This window comes from Heloderma suspectum, chromosome 2, assembly GCF_057233095.1.
Source record: "Heloderma suspectum isolate Gila_16-S chromosome 2, 16-S_ref, whole genome shotgun sequence".
NCBI classification, from domain to species: Eukaryota; Metazoa; Chordata; class Lepidosauria; order Squamata; family Helodermatidae; genus Heloderma; species Heloderma suspectum.
In genome coordinates this window covers 396,267,844-396,282,677 of record NC_139459.1, presented here as the reverse complement: position 1 = coordinate 396,282,677, position 14,834 = coordinate 396,267,844, and the positions used below count along the sequence as shown (strand labels likewise).

At 47.8% G+C, this 14,834-nt stretch overlaps 1 protein-coding gene across 1 annotated transcript; it reads right to left on the bottom strand.

Annotated features, from left to right (window-relative positions):
- Positions 1-460: 460 nt before the first annotated feature.
- Positions 461-14,729, bottom strand: LOC146356540 (vomeronasal type-2 receptor 26-like). The gene is made up of 5 exons (XM_084830172.1): positions 14,677-14,729; positions 10,639-10,930; positions 7,126-7,941; positions 5,932-6,153; positions 461-538 (listed from the first exon to the last, which is right to left on the bottom strand). The coding sequence occupies exons 1-5, from the start codon at positions 14,727-14,729 to the stop codon at positions 461-463; spliced, it is 1,461 nt and encodes a 486-aa protein (XP_084686298.1).
- Positions 14,730-14,834: the final 105 nt, after the last annotated feature.

Genomic DNA, 14,834 nt, shown 5'->3' with positions numbered 1-14,834 from the left:
TGGGAGTGCATGTCAGAGTCTGGGAATGGAGGAGAGATGCCCAACCAGATGGTGCAGATGACAGCTTGAATGCCAGAACAGGAAAATACAATGGCATTGGCCAAAGTCTTCCCCAGCCATCTCCTCATACTGTTCCTTGGCTTTGTGGCCAGGAAGGCCAGCACCACGGTGATCGTTTTGGCCAACACAGAAGACACAGCAACTGAGAAGATGATGCTGAAGGCTGTTTGTCGGAGAAGGCAGGTCGCTTTCTGTGGCTGGCCAATGAGGAGGAAGGAGGACAAGAAGGAAAGCAGGAGGGAGACGAGGAGAATGTAGGAGAGGTCCCGGTTGTTGGCCTTGACTATGGGAGTTTCTAGGTTTTTAATGAAGAGTCCAAACACCAAGCCCAGGATTAAAGGCAAGAAGAGGGCAAAGGAAGCCAGGATAATCCCCAAATGTTCTCCATAGGTCAGGAAGGTTATAGTCTTGGGGATACATTGATCTCAGTCCTTGTTTGGTTATTGATCATCTGGACACTTGGTGCAAAGATCTGCATCTGCCAAGAGCAAGAGTAACATCCCCCTAACATTCTTTCTGACTCTCCTTTCTTTTATATTCAATCAAATACCTTTTTCTGGTGTGAGAGCTGATTATACCCCAAAGCCAGAAAAGGTGACAAAATGTTTCAGGGTGGGGTATAAGTTGATTGAAACTGAAATTGGTTCAAATAATCAGTGTGGTCCAGAGGGGCCTGAAGTTGGCCAGAAACTATCCACTAAATCCCCTTGCCCCCCAAATGGAAAACTGGTTACTGGTCTAAAAGTATAAAAATCCTCTAGATCTCTCCCAGGCCTCTTTGAAAGAGGCCAAGCTGTTATCTCTTTTAATGAGACTTGTAGCAAGCCATCTCTCACAGAAGGCTGGATCACTTCCTGCATCCAGGTGCTAAGGCCAGATCTACTGGGTATAATCAGCCATAAAGGGCATAAGGACAAGAGCACAGGTGGACAGACCTCATCCACTAAATCTCATCCCAGAAAACTGGAGAAATTGGTAGATTGGTCACTACCACCATCTGGATGCATCGCCTCTAGAGTCCAAGTCATGGTGGAACTGAGTGACTTTGATCCTCAAAGATACTGCTAATTTATCTCAACAAGCGGTTGAGGGTCCACTTAGATCATTCTTCTGGTCAACCTGTAGATAGTGATGTACGAAAGTCACTTACCTGGTCCCGCAGCTTGCTTCGCGGTGGGGGGGAGGCTCTTTGGTTCTCCCCCCAAAGTTCAGGCCGGGGGCGGAGGCACCCTGCCTTGCCCGGTGGAACTTCAGGCCGAGGGGGGAGGCACCCCACCTCGCCCGGCCGAAATTCAGGCCGGGGAGAAGCGCCCCGTCTCACCGGCTGCGAAATACAAAAGTGAATTTAAAAAAAAACCCCACACACCCGTGATAGATTTCCAAAGATTTTCAAAGTCAGCTGTGATAGGCTACGTTAATCATTATGTAGCCTATCACATGTTGTTGTGTTTTTTTACATTATTTTGTAATGGCGGCGGCGGCAGCCGGTCAAAAGACCGGCCGCCGCCGCCGCCCCCGCCCCCGTCGAATCACCGCCGAACCGCCGCTGGGACCTGCCGCCGAGAGGGACATTCGAGGGAGGTAAGTCTCATCCCGGGGGGGGGGGGGCGGAGAATTTCACCAACAATATTGGGGGGCCGAATGTGTTGGCATTCGGCCTCCGTGAGATTCATGGAGAAATTCACGGCCATCCCTACCTGTAGATAGGGATGGGCGAAGGTCCCTTACCTGTCCTCAAAGCTTGCTTCACGGTGGGGGGAGGCGCTTCGGTTCTCCCCCCGAAGTTCATGTGAGGGGGGGGAGGCGCCCCGCCTCGCCCGGCCGAAATTCAGGCCGGGGGGGAGGCGCTCCATCCCTCGCTGGCGAAATTCAGGCCGGGTAGAAGCGCCCCGTCTACCCCGCCACAAAAAAAAGTAAAAAAAAAACAACGCCCCTGTGATAGGCTACATGACAATTTACGTAGGCTATCATGGCTAGTTTTCCAAAGTCAGCCATGATAGGCTACGTAATTGTCACGTAGCCTATCATGGGTGACTTTGAAAAAAAACACACGCTATTTCCGTTGCCCTTATTTTTGCCGTAGTCTATGTAAATCTTTACATAGACTACAGTGACCAAATAAGGAATGCAAATGGCGGTGCCCCATGGGGGCCGCCATTTGCGTACGCACTTTTTTTTTTTTCCAAAGTCACCCGTGATAGGCTACGTGACGATTTACGTAGCCTATGACGGTTGACTTTGGAGATCTAGCCGTGATAGGCTACGTTAATCATTACGTAGCCTATCACGGGTTTTTTTTTTTTTACTTCACTTGTAATGGTGGCAGCGGCAGCCGGTCGAAAGACTGGCTGCTGCCCCCGCTCCTGACGAAAACCCGCCGAACCGCCGCCGGGACCCGCCGCCGGGAGGGACATTCATCAAAGTTAAGTCCCATCCCGGGGGAAGAGGGGGGCGCGGAGAATTTCACTGCCGATTTTGGGGGGCCAAATGCGTTGGCACTCGGCCCCCCGAAGTTTCAGGTAGAAATTCTCCCCCATCCCTACCTGTAGAAGGCAACAAACCACCCAAGAGAGTTCTGCCAGGCAACGCTGAGAGGATGCAGTAAAGGTAGCAATTCAATGGTGGTTTTGCCATCAATTTATTTATTTATTTATTTATTGCATTTATACCCCGCCTTTCTCCCTCTCGCAAGGAACTCAAGGCGGCTTACATTATCCTCCTCCTCACCGTTGTATCCTCACAACAACAACCCTGTGAGGTAGGTTGGGCTGAGAGTCTGTGACTGGCCCAAAGTCACCCAGTGAGCTTCCATGGCCAAGTGGGGACTAGAACCCGGATCTCCCGGCTCCCAGTCCGTCACTCTCACCACTACACTACACTGGCTCAATGATGATGCGAAGGTCCTTTCTTGCGATTCGCTTTGTGAAATAAGTTATAGGGATGTACGAAAATCACTGACCTTTCGGGGATTATGCTAATGGTTGGGGGGGAGGCATTCCATCCCTCCCCCCGGAATCCTCGCTGAGGGGAGGCGCTCCGTTTCTCCCCCTCCCCGGAATCCTGGCCGGCCAGCTTTGCTCTGCAGGGATTCTGCGGAGCCACCGGCCGGCTCCGCCAGCAGCTGGACATCCGGCCGCTGGCTAGCAGGGACGCAAAGGGACACCCCGCCACCGTTTGCGTCCCTGTAGTCAGCCGTGATAGGCTACATAAATGTTTACTGATTTAAAACAAAAACAAAAAACGTGTGCACGCAAATTGCGGCGCCCATGGGTGCCACCATTTGCGTTCTTTATTTTGGCATGGATTACGCTATTTGTGTTCCCCTTATTTTCCATCTATGCTATTTGTGTTCCCCTTATTTTCGCCGTCTTAGTCTATGCAAATGTTTACATAGACTAAGACGTGCCAAAATAAGGAACGCAAATGGCGGCGCCCATGGGCGCCGCCATTTGCGTACGCGCGTTTTTTTAAAAAAAATCAGCCGTGATAGGCTACGTAAAAATTTATGTAGCCTATCATGGTGTTTTTTAAAAATCTAGCCGTGATAGGCTACGTAAATCGGTACGTAGCCTATCACTTTTTTTTTTTAAAACTGGAAATGGCGGCAGTGGAAGCCAGTCAGAAGATCCGCCGCCGCCAAACCGCTGCCACGCCGCCGCCGGAGCCGCCGCCGCCAGGAAGATACGCCCAAGGTAAGTCCCGTTCCGGGGGGGGCGGGGGGGCAGACCGTTCTGCCACCAATTTCGGGGGGCCGAACACGCTGGCATTCGGCCTCCCCGAGATCTGTGGCAGAATTCTCTGACATCCCTAAATTAAATTATGGATGTTGAAAGAAAGGGTCCAACTTAAGAAATGTTTTTTCAAAAAAAAAAAACATCCACAGAAAATATATTGGTGGATCTTGGCCTCCTCCCCAAGGGTCTACCCTTTCCCCAAGAGTCACCCACCTTCCTGAGTGGAGATGGTCCCTTCTGCGCAGGGAGCACAAGCATAGCAGCAAATTGCCTTTCCTTCCTGAACCACCTTGACAAATCCAGGGCAACAGCTTTTGATGCACTGGGAAAGAGGCAGGGTCTAAGCATAAAGACAAGGCACATCAAGGAAGATGAGACAAGCTAGGTAATCCATGTAAAGGTGACACAGAAATGGAAAAGACCCAATGGTCCAATAGCTCCACATTTAACATGACTGAACATTGAGCCTGTAAGGAAGCCTAAATACATGCCACTGAAACAACTGCCTATTGCTCCCATTGACCTTTCTTAGCACCCACCTTTTCTGTTGTTTCCCTTGTGTCAATTTTTCATCTGTAAGGTTGTCGGGGCAGGGACCTGTCTCCATGAAGCCTAGGGATGTACGAAAGGGACTTACCTTGTCCCACTGCTTGCTTCGCTGTGGGGGGAAGGCGCTTCGCTCCCCCGAAATTCAGGCCGGGGAGAAGCACCCCGTCTCCCCGGCCGCGAAAGAAAAAGTGAAAAAAACAAACAAAACCCCATGATAGGCTACGTAACGATTTACGCAGCCTATGATGGCTAGATTTCCAAAGTCAGCCGTGATAGGCTATGTAAATCATTACGTCGCCTATCACGGGTGACTTTGAAAAAAAAAAGCGCGTATGTAAATGGTGGCGCCCGATGGGTGCTGCCATTTGCGTTCCTTATTTGGTCCTGATAGTCTACGTAAAGATTTACGTGGACTACGGTGAAAATAAGGGCAATGCTATTTGCGTATGCGCTTTTTTTTTTTCAAAGTCACCTGTGATAGGCTACGTAACGATTAACGTAGCCTATCATGGCTGACTTTGGAAATCTAGCCGTGATAGGCTACGTTAATCGTTACGTAGCCTATCATGTTTTTTTTTTTTTTTACTTTATTTTGTAATGGCGGTGGCGGCAGCCGGTCGGAAGACCGGCTGTCGCCCCCGCCCCTGCCGAAATGCCGCTGAACCACCGCCAGGACCCGCCGCCGGGAGGGACATTCGCCAAAGGTAAGTCCCATCCCGGGGGGTGGCGGCGGAGAATTTCACCGCCAATTTCATGGGGCCGAATGCATTGGCATTCGGCCTCCTGGAGATTCAGGGAGAAATTCTCCACCATCCCTAAGCCTTTAAAGCACTTTGCAAAATTTTGGTGGTATACAAGTGAATATCCTTCTGAGGTCAGGGCACTGTCTCTGACCTTGAAAGGGTTTTCCCCAGCAATCTTATGGTCCCTGAAATGCTCTCCTAGGGACCGTAGGATTGATCTCTAAATAATTTAAGTACTGAATGACTAGGGATATACAGACTATGTAAAATCCACCCCATTTGTGTTTCACACACATTGTCGGTGCCTTTTTTTTTACTGTCATCCACTCTCAGATAGATGACATTCTTTTTTCATCATGCAGAAAAATACACAAATACGTAAGAGATTTCGTTACATTTACATAACTTATCTTAATACATAATATTTAGTGTTTTGTCCCCCATTCCATTCATCTTTTCCTCAGCAGAAACATGCACATTTTCCTACAAATAAGTATGTGTAAATTTGGGGAAGTAAAAGGAACTTCCTAAAGTCCACGGACTCGGTGCAGCCTGCTGGGATCACTCCTCAGTGGATTCTGCAGGTCGGATCTTTAGAAATCCAAGCCCATGTCACTCCATCGTGAATTTCTCCAGCATCCCCATGAATGACCCCCAGTCTTTACCTTTGATCTACAGCTGGGAAGCAGTGCTGGGAGAAGACCCACCTCTCTCTGAGATGCAGAAGGGCGTCTTCTAGTTGGAATGGACAGGCACTCAAAGGCTGCCCCACATGGAGTCTGTCGCAGTTATTCATACTTCAGAGATGGTCGATACCGTGAAACAACAGTAATGCTTTTCCTTACCTGGTTGAGCCATTTGGGCCACACAATGTCATCCTCATCAATGGTGAACTTGAGGTCTGGGGATCCCCGTCTTTCTATACTTCCAAATTTCACTCCAATGATGGACTTATTGGGAAACACCACCCAGTTCACAATGTCAAGGCCGGCTGCCAGCTCTCCATGCTTATACACTCCGTCCATGGAAGTATTGTCAAAATGGGAGCTCATCAGGAAAGGGTGAAGCTACAATGGCAGAGAAAACACCAGAATGTGGGAAACTGGACACCATGTTTGACATCTCAGTTCTGCCTATTTCAAGCTTGGGTCTCTCTCCCATTGCTCAGGGGTGTGTGTGTGTGTGTGTGTGTGTGTGTGTTAGATTGTGGAAGGGACCTGATTTCATTCCTAAACACCTTCTGTCTGCTTTAGCATTTTGGGAAGTTACTAGACATATAAATGCATTTTTGGCACCCTAGGGAGAATTCTTCCATCTGGCCCTGTTCTTACCCTGAGGCAAAGTCAGGGCATCTCTCTATGTGGCACATTTTGGGGACCGTTACAAGGGCAGAAATCATTGGTCATGTTATTAATGCTGCAGTCCTACACACACTAATGTAGGATTAAGTTGCATTGGTTTTCACAGGATGTACTTCTGAGCATACTCATGTATAACGTAAATGGCAAAAAGTATCTTTTTTTCTGTGTGCTTAGGAGAGACATCTGCATTTCTTGCTTCAAGCATCACATTTTATGAGCTGATCTTTTATTTTTTTTGTAATCATCCGCTTGATATAAAAGCATGAAGGGCCCCTCACCACACACATTGAGAATGGGAGGAGTGAGGAAGGTGCCACAGATGTCTCAGGTCAGCCCTAAAGTAACAGCCCAGTCAGGAAGCACAAAGCCACAAAGAAAACCAGCATAGTACCCCTGTCCTCATCCAAGGGAATCCCATGCAGTGGGTAGGGGGCGTTTCTCACACCCATGCTGAAACATGAGTAATGGGTCCCTGCAGACATAGGTGTAGGTGTCGAGAGCTGAGGGACTAGCACAGGGCATTTTGCAACTAGATTTGCTGTAGAAATGCAGAACATTTCATCCAAGTAGTACATTTGACCGTTTCTCATAGGCGAAGTCCAAGGCAATGGTCCTGGAATGGTACACTTGATTGTCCAATTCATTCAGCATGGCTCTCTGTGATGGAAAAGGGAGTACCTGCCATGGCTGTAGCCTCTGAATAGGCAAATTGTGTCCACCCTCCACTGCCATCCTCTGGGTTCTGGATGAATGAGCAGCATCTATGGCATGGGCTACAGCATGGATGGTGATGTAAATGATGTAGCTGTCTAGAGATAGGATTCTCTCCATGTCCTCTTGGCGCAGGGCCTCCAGTTCCTTCTTCTCTCTGCATCTTGTCCAGCCTTTCACAGACAGAGCATGTTTCATATAGGAACGATGAAATGCTTTTTCTGAAAACTCTTTCATAGCATTGAAAAGGAGGGGCAGATCAACATAATTCATCATTTTCATTGTCTGGATCAAGAAGGAAAATATGCCATGGATGTGTTGGGAAGGCAGATGAACATACGTCAACTCCAAAGTGATGTCCCACAAAGCTGTAATGATCCAGACTTTCCCTACAATGGGATTGATCAAAGATTCAATGACTTGTTGCATAATTGCTATTAGATGTAAGAAGGAACTATTCTCTGCATAGTAGACAAAGACATTGACTTGTCTCCACTTGAGGAATGGAGCAGCATGCAATGATATTATGTCTGTATTCAGTGCTGGGATGCTCTGCAAGAAAACTAAACAAATGCCATTTCTGATGAGCACAGGCATCGAAACCTTGACGAACCTCTCCCCATTGTCAGTGTCTGGAGCAAACAGACCAATCAAAATCCACCTGAAATGCAGGAGCAGTTTGGCAATCTCCAGGTACTGTGTTCCTTCTTTGGGAACCATCCAGTAGAAAAAAGGGAACTGGGTTTGATCATTCAGAACATGAGAAGCAAAATCATAAGTGACCTATCAAGAAAAGGAAGAGATCAAGGTTGTATTTCATTTCAGATCAAAGCTCAAATATTTGTTACACGATGTTAAGAAATCAGTTTTCTGTCTATGTCTTAGCAGCCTGAAAAGTTCCATTCCGTTAGTCTGAGCTGCGCATATGCGTCATGCCATCTGTGTGTGTTATCTCATCCTGTCCAGGGCTTCAGGGCTTTCGCAGCACTCCCATTAATGGGACTGAATGAGTTCAGCTGACTCCCCCCCCCCCCCCAGAAAGCCTGGGAAGACTGTTTCAGTTAGCATGTGATTGCCTAATAAGAAGCCTTGCTAAAGCCTTTGGGGTATAAAACAAGGAGGGTAAGAAGCTATCTTTTGTCTTCCTTTGGTTTCATTTTGGCCTCTCCAAGATTTGCCTTGGAGGGTTGGCTTTCCAAAGTCCTTTTCCATTGAAGACTCAAAAAACTGGTACCTACAGACAGGTTCAGCCAGTTTTACTGTTTTGCTCTATAAGTATTATTTCCAAGTATTGCCCTGTTTGTAGTATGTTATCCCTTTTCCATCCCCTTTTTCTGTAAATTAACTTACCACCTATCATAAGGAAATGTGTATACTTCATTCCAATTGAGCCTTGGTACTAAGTCCAGACCTTTCCTCTTGGCTATTGCTACTGTTTTAGTTTCAGGCTTAGAACTTTGAAACAGAAGGTACTGGCTTGGACCCTTGTTTCATAAAGCTACAAGAGTGTGTAATGTCTGTGAATTCCCTGCTCTGACTGAGTTGGATGCAAGGGGTAGTGGCAGCCTACCATGCTAGGTTATTGTTCAATCTGAGCAAACTTTTGACCCTGCTTACAGAACCGGGAGTTTGGGCAACTCCCTTCCTCCCCTCGCAGCCCATCTGTAGTAACAGATTGGAAAGATGCTGGTGATTATGAGGTACAAAGATCCCATCAATCACAAGGAGGACCCTTGGGTGGGTACAATTCCTCCCTGTTCACTTGGCTCAAGCTTCCTTCCATGGGTCCATCTATGTGAAGCCTCTGGGGGCTATCATCAGGAGGTTTGGGGTGCAGTGTCATCAATATGCTGATGACATGCAGCTCTACCTCTCATTCAAATCTTCACCAAGGTTAGCTGTAGAATCCCTGTCCAAATGTCTGGAGACGGTGAGTGGCTGGACGGGGAGGAATAAGCTGAAGCTGAACCCTGACAAGACCGAGGTACTTTTGGTGGGAGACAAGAGGAGGTTGAGGGATGTTGACCTGGTGTTGAATTGGATACAGGTACCCTTGAAAGACGAGGTCCACAGCCTGGGGGTCATTTTAGACTCCCAGTTGATCATGGAGGCTCAGGTGTCAGCTGTGAGCTGGGCAGCGCTGTATAAACTCCATCTGATTCAGTGGCTGTGCCCCTACCTTCCTGACCATCTGCTCCCATTGGTAGTACATGCCCTGGTCTCCTCTTATCTAGACTACTGTAATGTGCTCTACGTGGGGTTACCCTTGAAGATGGTTCGGAAGCTGCAGCTGGTACAGAACGTGGCAGCTCGCCTGATTAAAGGCAGCCACCGGCGAGACCACATCACTCCAGTGCTGAAGGAGTTGCACTGGTTACCAGTTGTTTTCCAGGCCAAATTCAAGGTATAGGTTTTGACCTTTAAAACCCTATACAGTTCTGGCCCAGCCTATCTCAAGGAGCACCTCCAGCAACACCAGATAGACTGCTCAACAATATCAGCCTCGGATGGCCTTCTTTCTGTCCCATCAGCCAGCACAGCTAGGCTGGTGAGGATGAGGGAGAGGGCCTTCTCTGTGGTGGCCCCCACTCTGTGGAACTCCTTCCTTAGGGAACTCCGCCATGCCCCCTCTTTAATGAGCTTCCGCCACACATTAAAAATGTGGTTGTTCAGGCAGGCATTTGGGGTGGGTTAGGGCATTTTAAGAAAAACGATGTTTTTAATGTAGAATTTTACTGTTTAAAACTATTTTATTGTCTTACATCACACAGAGTGGCTGGGTAACCCACCAGATGGGTGATTAATAAATTTAATAAATAAATAAATGAACAAACAAACAAACAAATGAATGAATGAATAAATAAATGGGTCCCCCATCAGCGGCTGTCAGTGCAAACTGGACAAGCGTCTTCTATAACGCAGCTGTTCTTCCTCAAATATTTGGTCAGATCATACCTCTAAACATGCAATTATCTGTGCCACACCTCATACCAATGGGTCATTAATTTTATGATGAATAAAAATTTCTATCTTCATAATGTTAGGACACCAGGAAAATAGGGATGTCCAAAACAATGGAGTACCGCATGGGCCTCCATAAAGGAAGTGACTTTCAAAAAGTTCATCCGACATTCCTACACTCGATTCTTAATGGTGGCCAACAGTGGAGAAGTAGTTGAACCTCCCACCTCACTAGCATTCATGCGTTTCTGAGCTACAAGCATAAGAATGAGGACAAAACTATATGTGACATTAAACCAGATGATTTGCTCTTGACTGCCAGATTTTTCTTTCACAAGTATCCAGCATGCCCCCAAATATCCAGCAGTGGGGTATGGGGACTTTAACCCTTTGCCCCCAGTGAAGATCCAGTCTCCCCACTGAAGTTCTCTGGAGAACTTTTTGATTTCTCTGGAGAGAACACAAGTAGAGTTATACTCAGTCTGCAAATGCACCCACCCCCTGCACACAGGAACACACCTGTGAGATTTTGTAGATGCCCAGCATGTGTGACATCTGGATGGAGACGTCAGAGTTAGCCCCTTCAAGAACAACCAACAGGTTATTCTGTCTTCCACAGTAGTAGTTCGGAACATTCCCCTGCCCAGTAGAAAGCAGGTCTACCAAGGCCTCCAAAGTTATTCTTGCATCAAAATAGTTCTGAAAGATGTTGTAGCCCAGGGTGATGTTGGCTAAGAGCTTGGCATTCTGGTTGAGCTCCTGAATGGCAAACAAGAAGGACAACTTGTACCAGAGTTTATCAGATCCTTCCCTAGGAAGAAAAAATATAGGTGCTACACTGTCATCCTTTCTCCAATGGAACTAAAATACTCAGTGATTGCTTCTTTCAATGCATGAGCCTTTCCAGGCAATATATAACTCTGCATTAAATTTTTAAAACTCCAGTCATGCATAACCAAAGCCAGAAACACAACAAGCAATCCCCACTGAATGGTGTTTGTGTCTGTGGGGTGGGAAGGATACCTTGTTCCAGGGTGTATGCCCCACCCATGGGCTGCTAAGGTTTGGAGGTGCCGAGATAATGAGAAGCCAGACCCAGGTTTGCTTACAAGGAGACTTTATTGAGTGCCTACAACATACAGGCATACCCAGTGGTTGGATCAGGCAGCTTCTCTGAACCCAGAGCCAAGGGGTAACATGGGTTGTATGCCATACATGTCAGCAGTGAGGCAGCATGACAGCAGCAAGTGTTAATTAGCGTTCATCTGCAACTGTCCCAGCGTAGACTAACGGTGCTTATTCAGAAGGAAAACAATCAGAACTTTCCCAGAACAGCCACCTGTAACTCAGCCTAAACAGAGCCTCACTTTGCAGGCACATCCTAGGCCCTGATAAGATACTAGCCTTCGTTAGCATGGAAAGAGCTGAGGCCACGCGAGTGACCTTTGACTCATCTCACATGCTCAGAGGCCCACTAGCAAGGAAATTGCACTTATAATGAACCTAAGCCAAGCATTATGGATCTCTAGGTCCCTCTAAAACTACAGGTAACTTTGTTACACTGATGGGGCCATTACACAAGGTAAACAGCCATTGTCCATTCGGAAACAAAACCTAAGCAGTCCCAGTCCTGGAATTAGCCATGTGCTTCAGCTCTTGCCCAGCAAATGTGCAATCCATTGCATTTAGAGAGAACTATCGAGTGGGCAATGGACTGGGAAGTGTGTCATGAGTTGTGCGAGTGAGCCAGATATTGCCGTTCCGAGAAGAAGAAAACCCTCGATCAGTAATCGCCACAAAAATGTGAAAGGGATATATGATATGCTGAGCCTCAGCTTGGTGTAAAGAGGACAATTCTCAGCCCATTTTAACTCACTATGTCTATAGCAATTTGTATTGGATCGTTTTCTGTTTTGCCATTCGTAGACCCCATCAGGTAGATTATGAATACATAGTGTCAAGTTATTAGCTCAACAGTATTTGTAGAAGTGGTAGAATTTTGAGGCTTATGATGGCAGAACCTGAGTTTTGCAACTTCTCTTTAACATCACCAGTGTCCACACTGGCTTTGCTTGTATTTTAGGGATGTCAGAGAATTTCTCCACGAATCTCAGGGAGGCCGAATACCAGCGCATTCAGCCCCCCAAAATTGGTGGAGAAACGGTCTGCCCCCCCGCCCCCCCAGGACAGGACTTACCTTGCTCGAATGTCCCTGGCGGCAGCAGCTCCAGAGGCGGTTCGGCAGCAGTTCAGCGGTGGCGGCGGCGGCAGCCAGTCTTCTGACTGGCCGCCGCCATCACCATTTCCAAGTAAAACAAACAAACAAACGTGATAGGCTACACTGGGGGTGTCAGAGAATTTCTCGCCGAAACTTCAGGGGGCCGAGTGCCAACGTATTCGGACCCCCGAAGTAGTTTCGGGGAGAAATTCTCCGCCCCCCCGCCCCCCGCCCCGCCCGGGATGGGACTTACCTTTCCCGAATGTCGCTCCCGGTGGCGGGTCGCAGCAGCAGTTCGGCAGGGCTTCGACAGGGGCGGGGGCGGCAGCCGGTCTTTCAACCGGCTGCTGCCGCCGCCATTCCAATAAAAGTAAAAAAAAACCAACGTCCCCGTGATAGGCTATGTGACGATTAACGTAGCCTATCACGGCTAGATTTCCGAAGTCAGCCGTGATAGGCTACGTAAATCGTCACGTAGCCTATCACGGGTGACTTAAAAAAAAAAAAAGGGCGTACGGCTAATGGCGGCCCCCATAGGGAGCCGCCATTCGCGTTCCTTATTTGGTCGCTGTAGTCTATGTAAAGATTACGTAGACTACGGCGAAAACAAGGGCAACGCTGTTGCCCTTATTCCCCAAGTGACTTTGTGTTCCCCAAGTGACTTTGGGGAAAAAAAAACGCGTACGCAAATGGCGGAGCCCATGGGCGCCGCCATTTGTGTTCCTTAGTTTGGCACGTGTAGTCTACGGAAACATTTACGTAGACTACAGCGAAAATAAGGGCAACGCAAATAGCGTTGCCCTTATTTTCACTGTTGTACGCATTTTTTTTCCCCCAAAGTCAGCCGTGATAGGCTACGTAAACATTTACGTAGCCTATCACGTCTGACTGCAGGCCAGGGACACAAACGGTGGTGGCTACGGCCGCTGCCATTTGCGTCCTGGCAGGAGACGAGGTTTCACGGCTGGAGGGACAGGACGCCTCCCCCCGGCCAGAATTTCGGCAGGGAGGGACGGGGCGCCTCCCCCCCAGCCAGAATTTCAGTGGGGAGGGATGGGGCGCCTCCCCCCCAGCCAGAATTTCAGGGGGAGGGACGGAGCGCCTCCCCCCCACCGTGAAGCAAGCTTCGGGATCAGGTAAGTGACTTTCATCCATCCCTACTGTATTTGCTGCATCAAATAAGATGGTGGTGCTTGGAATTTCTTGTGCTAAAATATAACCACCAGCATCTAAATTATGAAGAAAATGAGTGAATAGATTTTTTTTGCATGCCTTCGTATGTGTATCTATGGGCAATAGAGCGGGAGGGAGTTGTCTGGACCACACTGAGTGGTGGTTTCTTGCGGTTTCTACTCTGTATCCTTTTTTGAGATTTCTGTCCAGTTCAGTTCATTTGAAGTCCGCCCTAACAACAGCGAGTGACATTCCAGGGCTGTGCAATTAACTTTGTCTCAGTTTTAGCCCAGCACCACCCTGCATCATAGAATTGTTGTGTTTAAAAATAAATAAATAACTCTATTATTTACAATAGATTATGTACAATCCATAGCATTAGTATTGTCTGTTAAGGTACAGAAGAACTGTCCTATCATAGAATCATAGAATAGTAGGGTTGGAAGGGGCCTACAAGGCCATCTAGTCCAACCCCCTGCTCAATGCAGGAATCCAAGTCAGAGCATCCCTGACAGATGGATGTCCAGCCTCGTCTTGAATGCCTCCAGCGTGGGACAGCCCACCACCTCCCTAGGGAATTGGTTCCATTGTCATATTGCTCTAACAGTCAGGAAGTTTTTCCTGATGTTCAGCCAGAATCTGGCTTCCTGTAACTTGAGCCCAATATTCCGTGTCCTGCATTCTGGGATGATGCACAAAATACTCTTTTTATTCTTAGCCCCATATTATCCCTGTTCATGTTCTTATCTTTATAATTTCAAGACATGTATTACACGTAGCACGTTGTCTTGTGTTATCCATACTTTCCTCAGGGAATGAGAAAGAGTCGCAACATCCCTGGAATGCTGTTAACTTCAGGCTGCAAATCAGCTCTCCTCCTCCACCACTCACTCCCATGCAAAGCATTGCTTCACATACAAATGGATCTAGAAACTGAGATCACACACTCTTTAATCACAAGGAAATGAAAATAGTCACAACCAGCCCCTAAACACACACACACACACACGTATACAATTCTCCCACCAAGGACCCCCCCCCCTGTGCAGTCTCCTACTCTGCCCTGGCTGCACTGGCACATGAGATTACCAAGAGTTTCAGTCTTATACAACTTAAGAATGCCTGATATAATACTGAATCTCGCCGTGGATTTGGTCCCACTTTACTGCAGAATATCTGCCACTTCAACAGATATAGTCACATCATCAAAGAACTCCATACAGGGTCTACCAGGCAGGATGCAACTAGAGTGTCCCTGACATTTGGCCATGCAGCCTCCACTTAAATACATCCGAGTGCAGGAGAGCATTCCCAAAGGCGTCTG

Excerpts from the sequence above, each read along its gene's own strand:
- LOC146356540 (XM_084830172.1), bottom strand. The coding sequence starts at position 14,729 with ATGGAGTTCTTTGATGATGTGACTATATCTGTTGAAGTGGCAGATATT. Across the intron at positions 6,154-7,125 it reads AGAGGCTACAGCCATGGCAG|CTTCACCCTTTCCTGATGAG; the intron begins GTACTCCCTTTT and ends CTGCCATTGTAG. Across the intron at positions 539-5,931 it reads GGCCCAAATGGCTCAACCAG|ATGCAGATCTTTGCACCAAG; the intron begins GTAAGGAAAAGC and ends TGCTCTTGGCAG.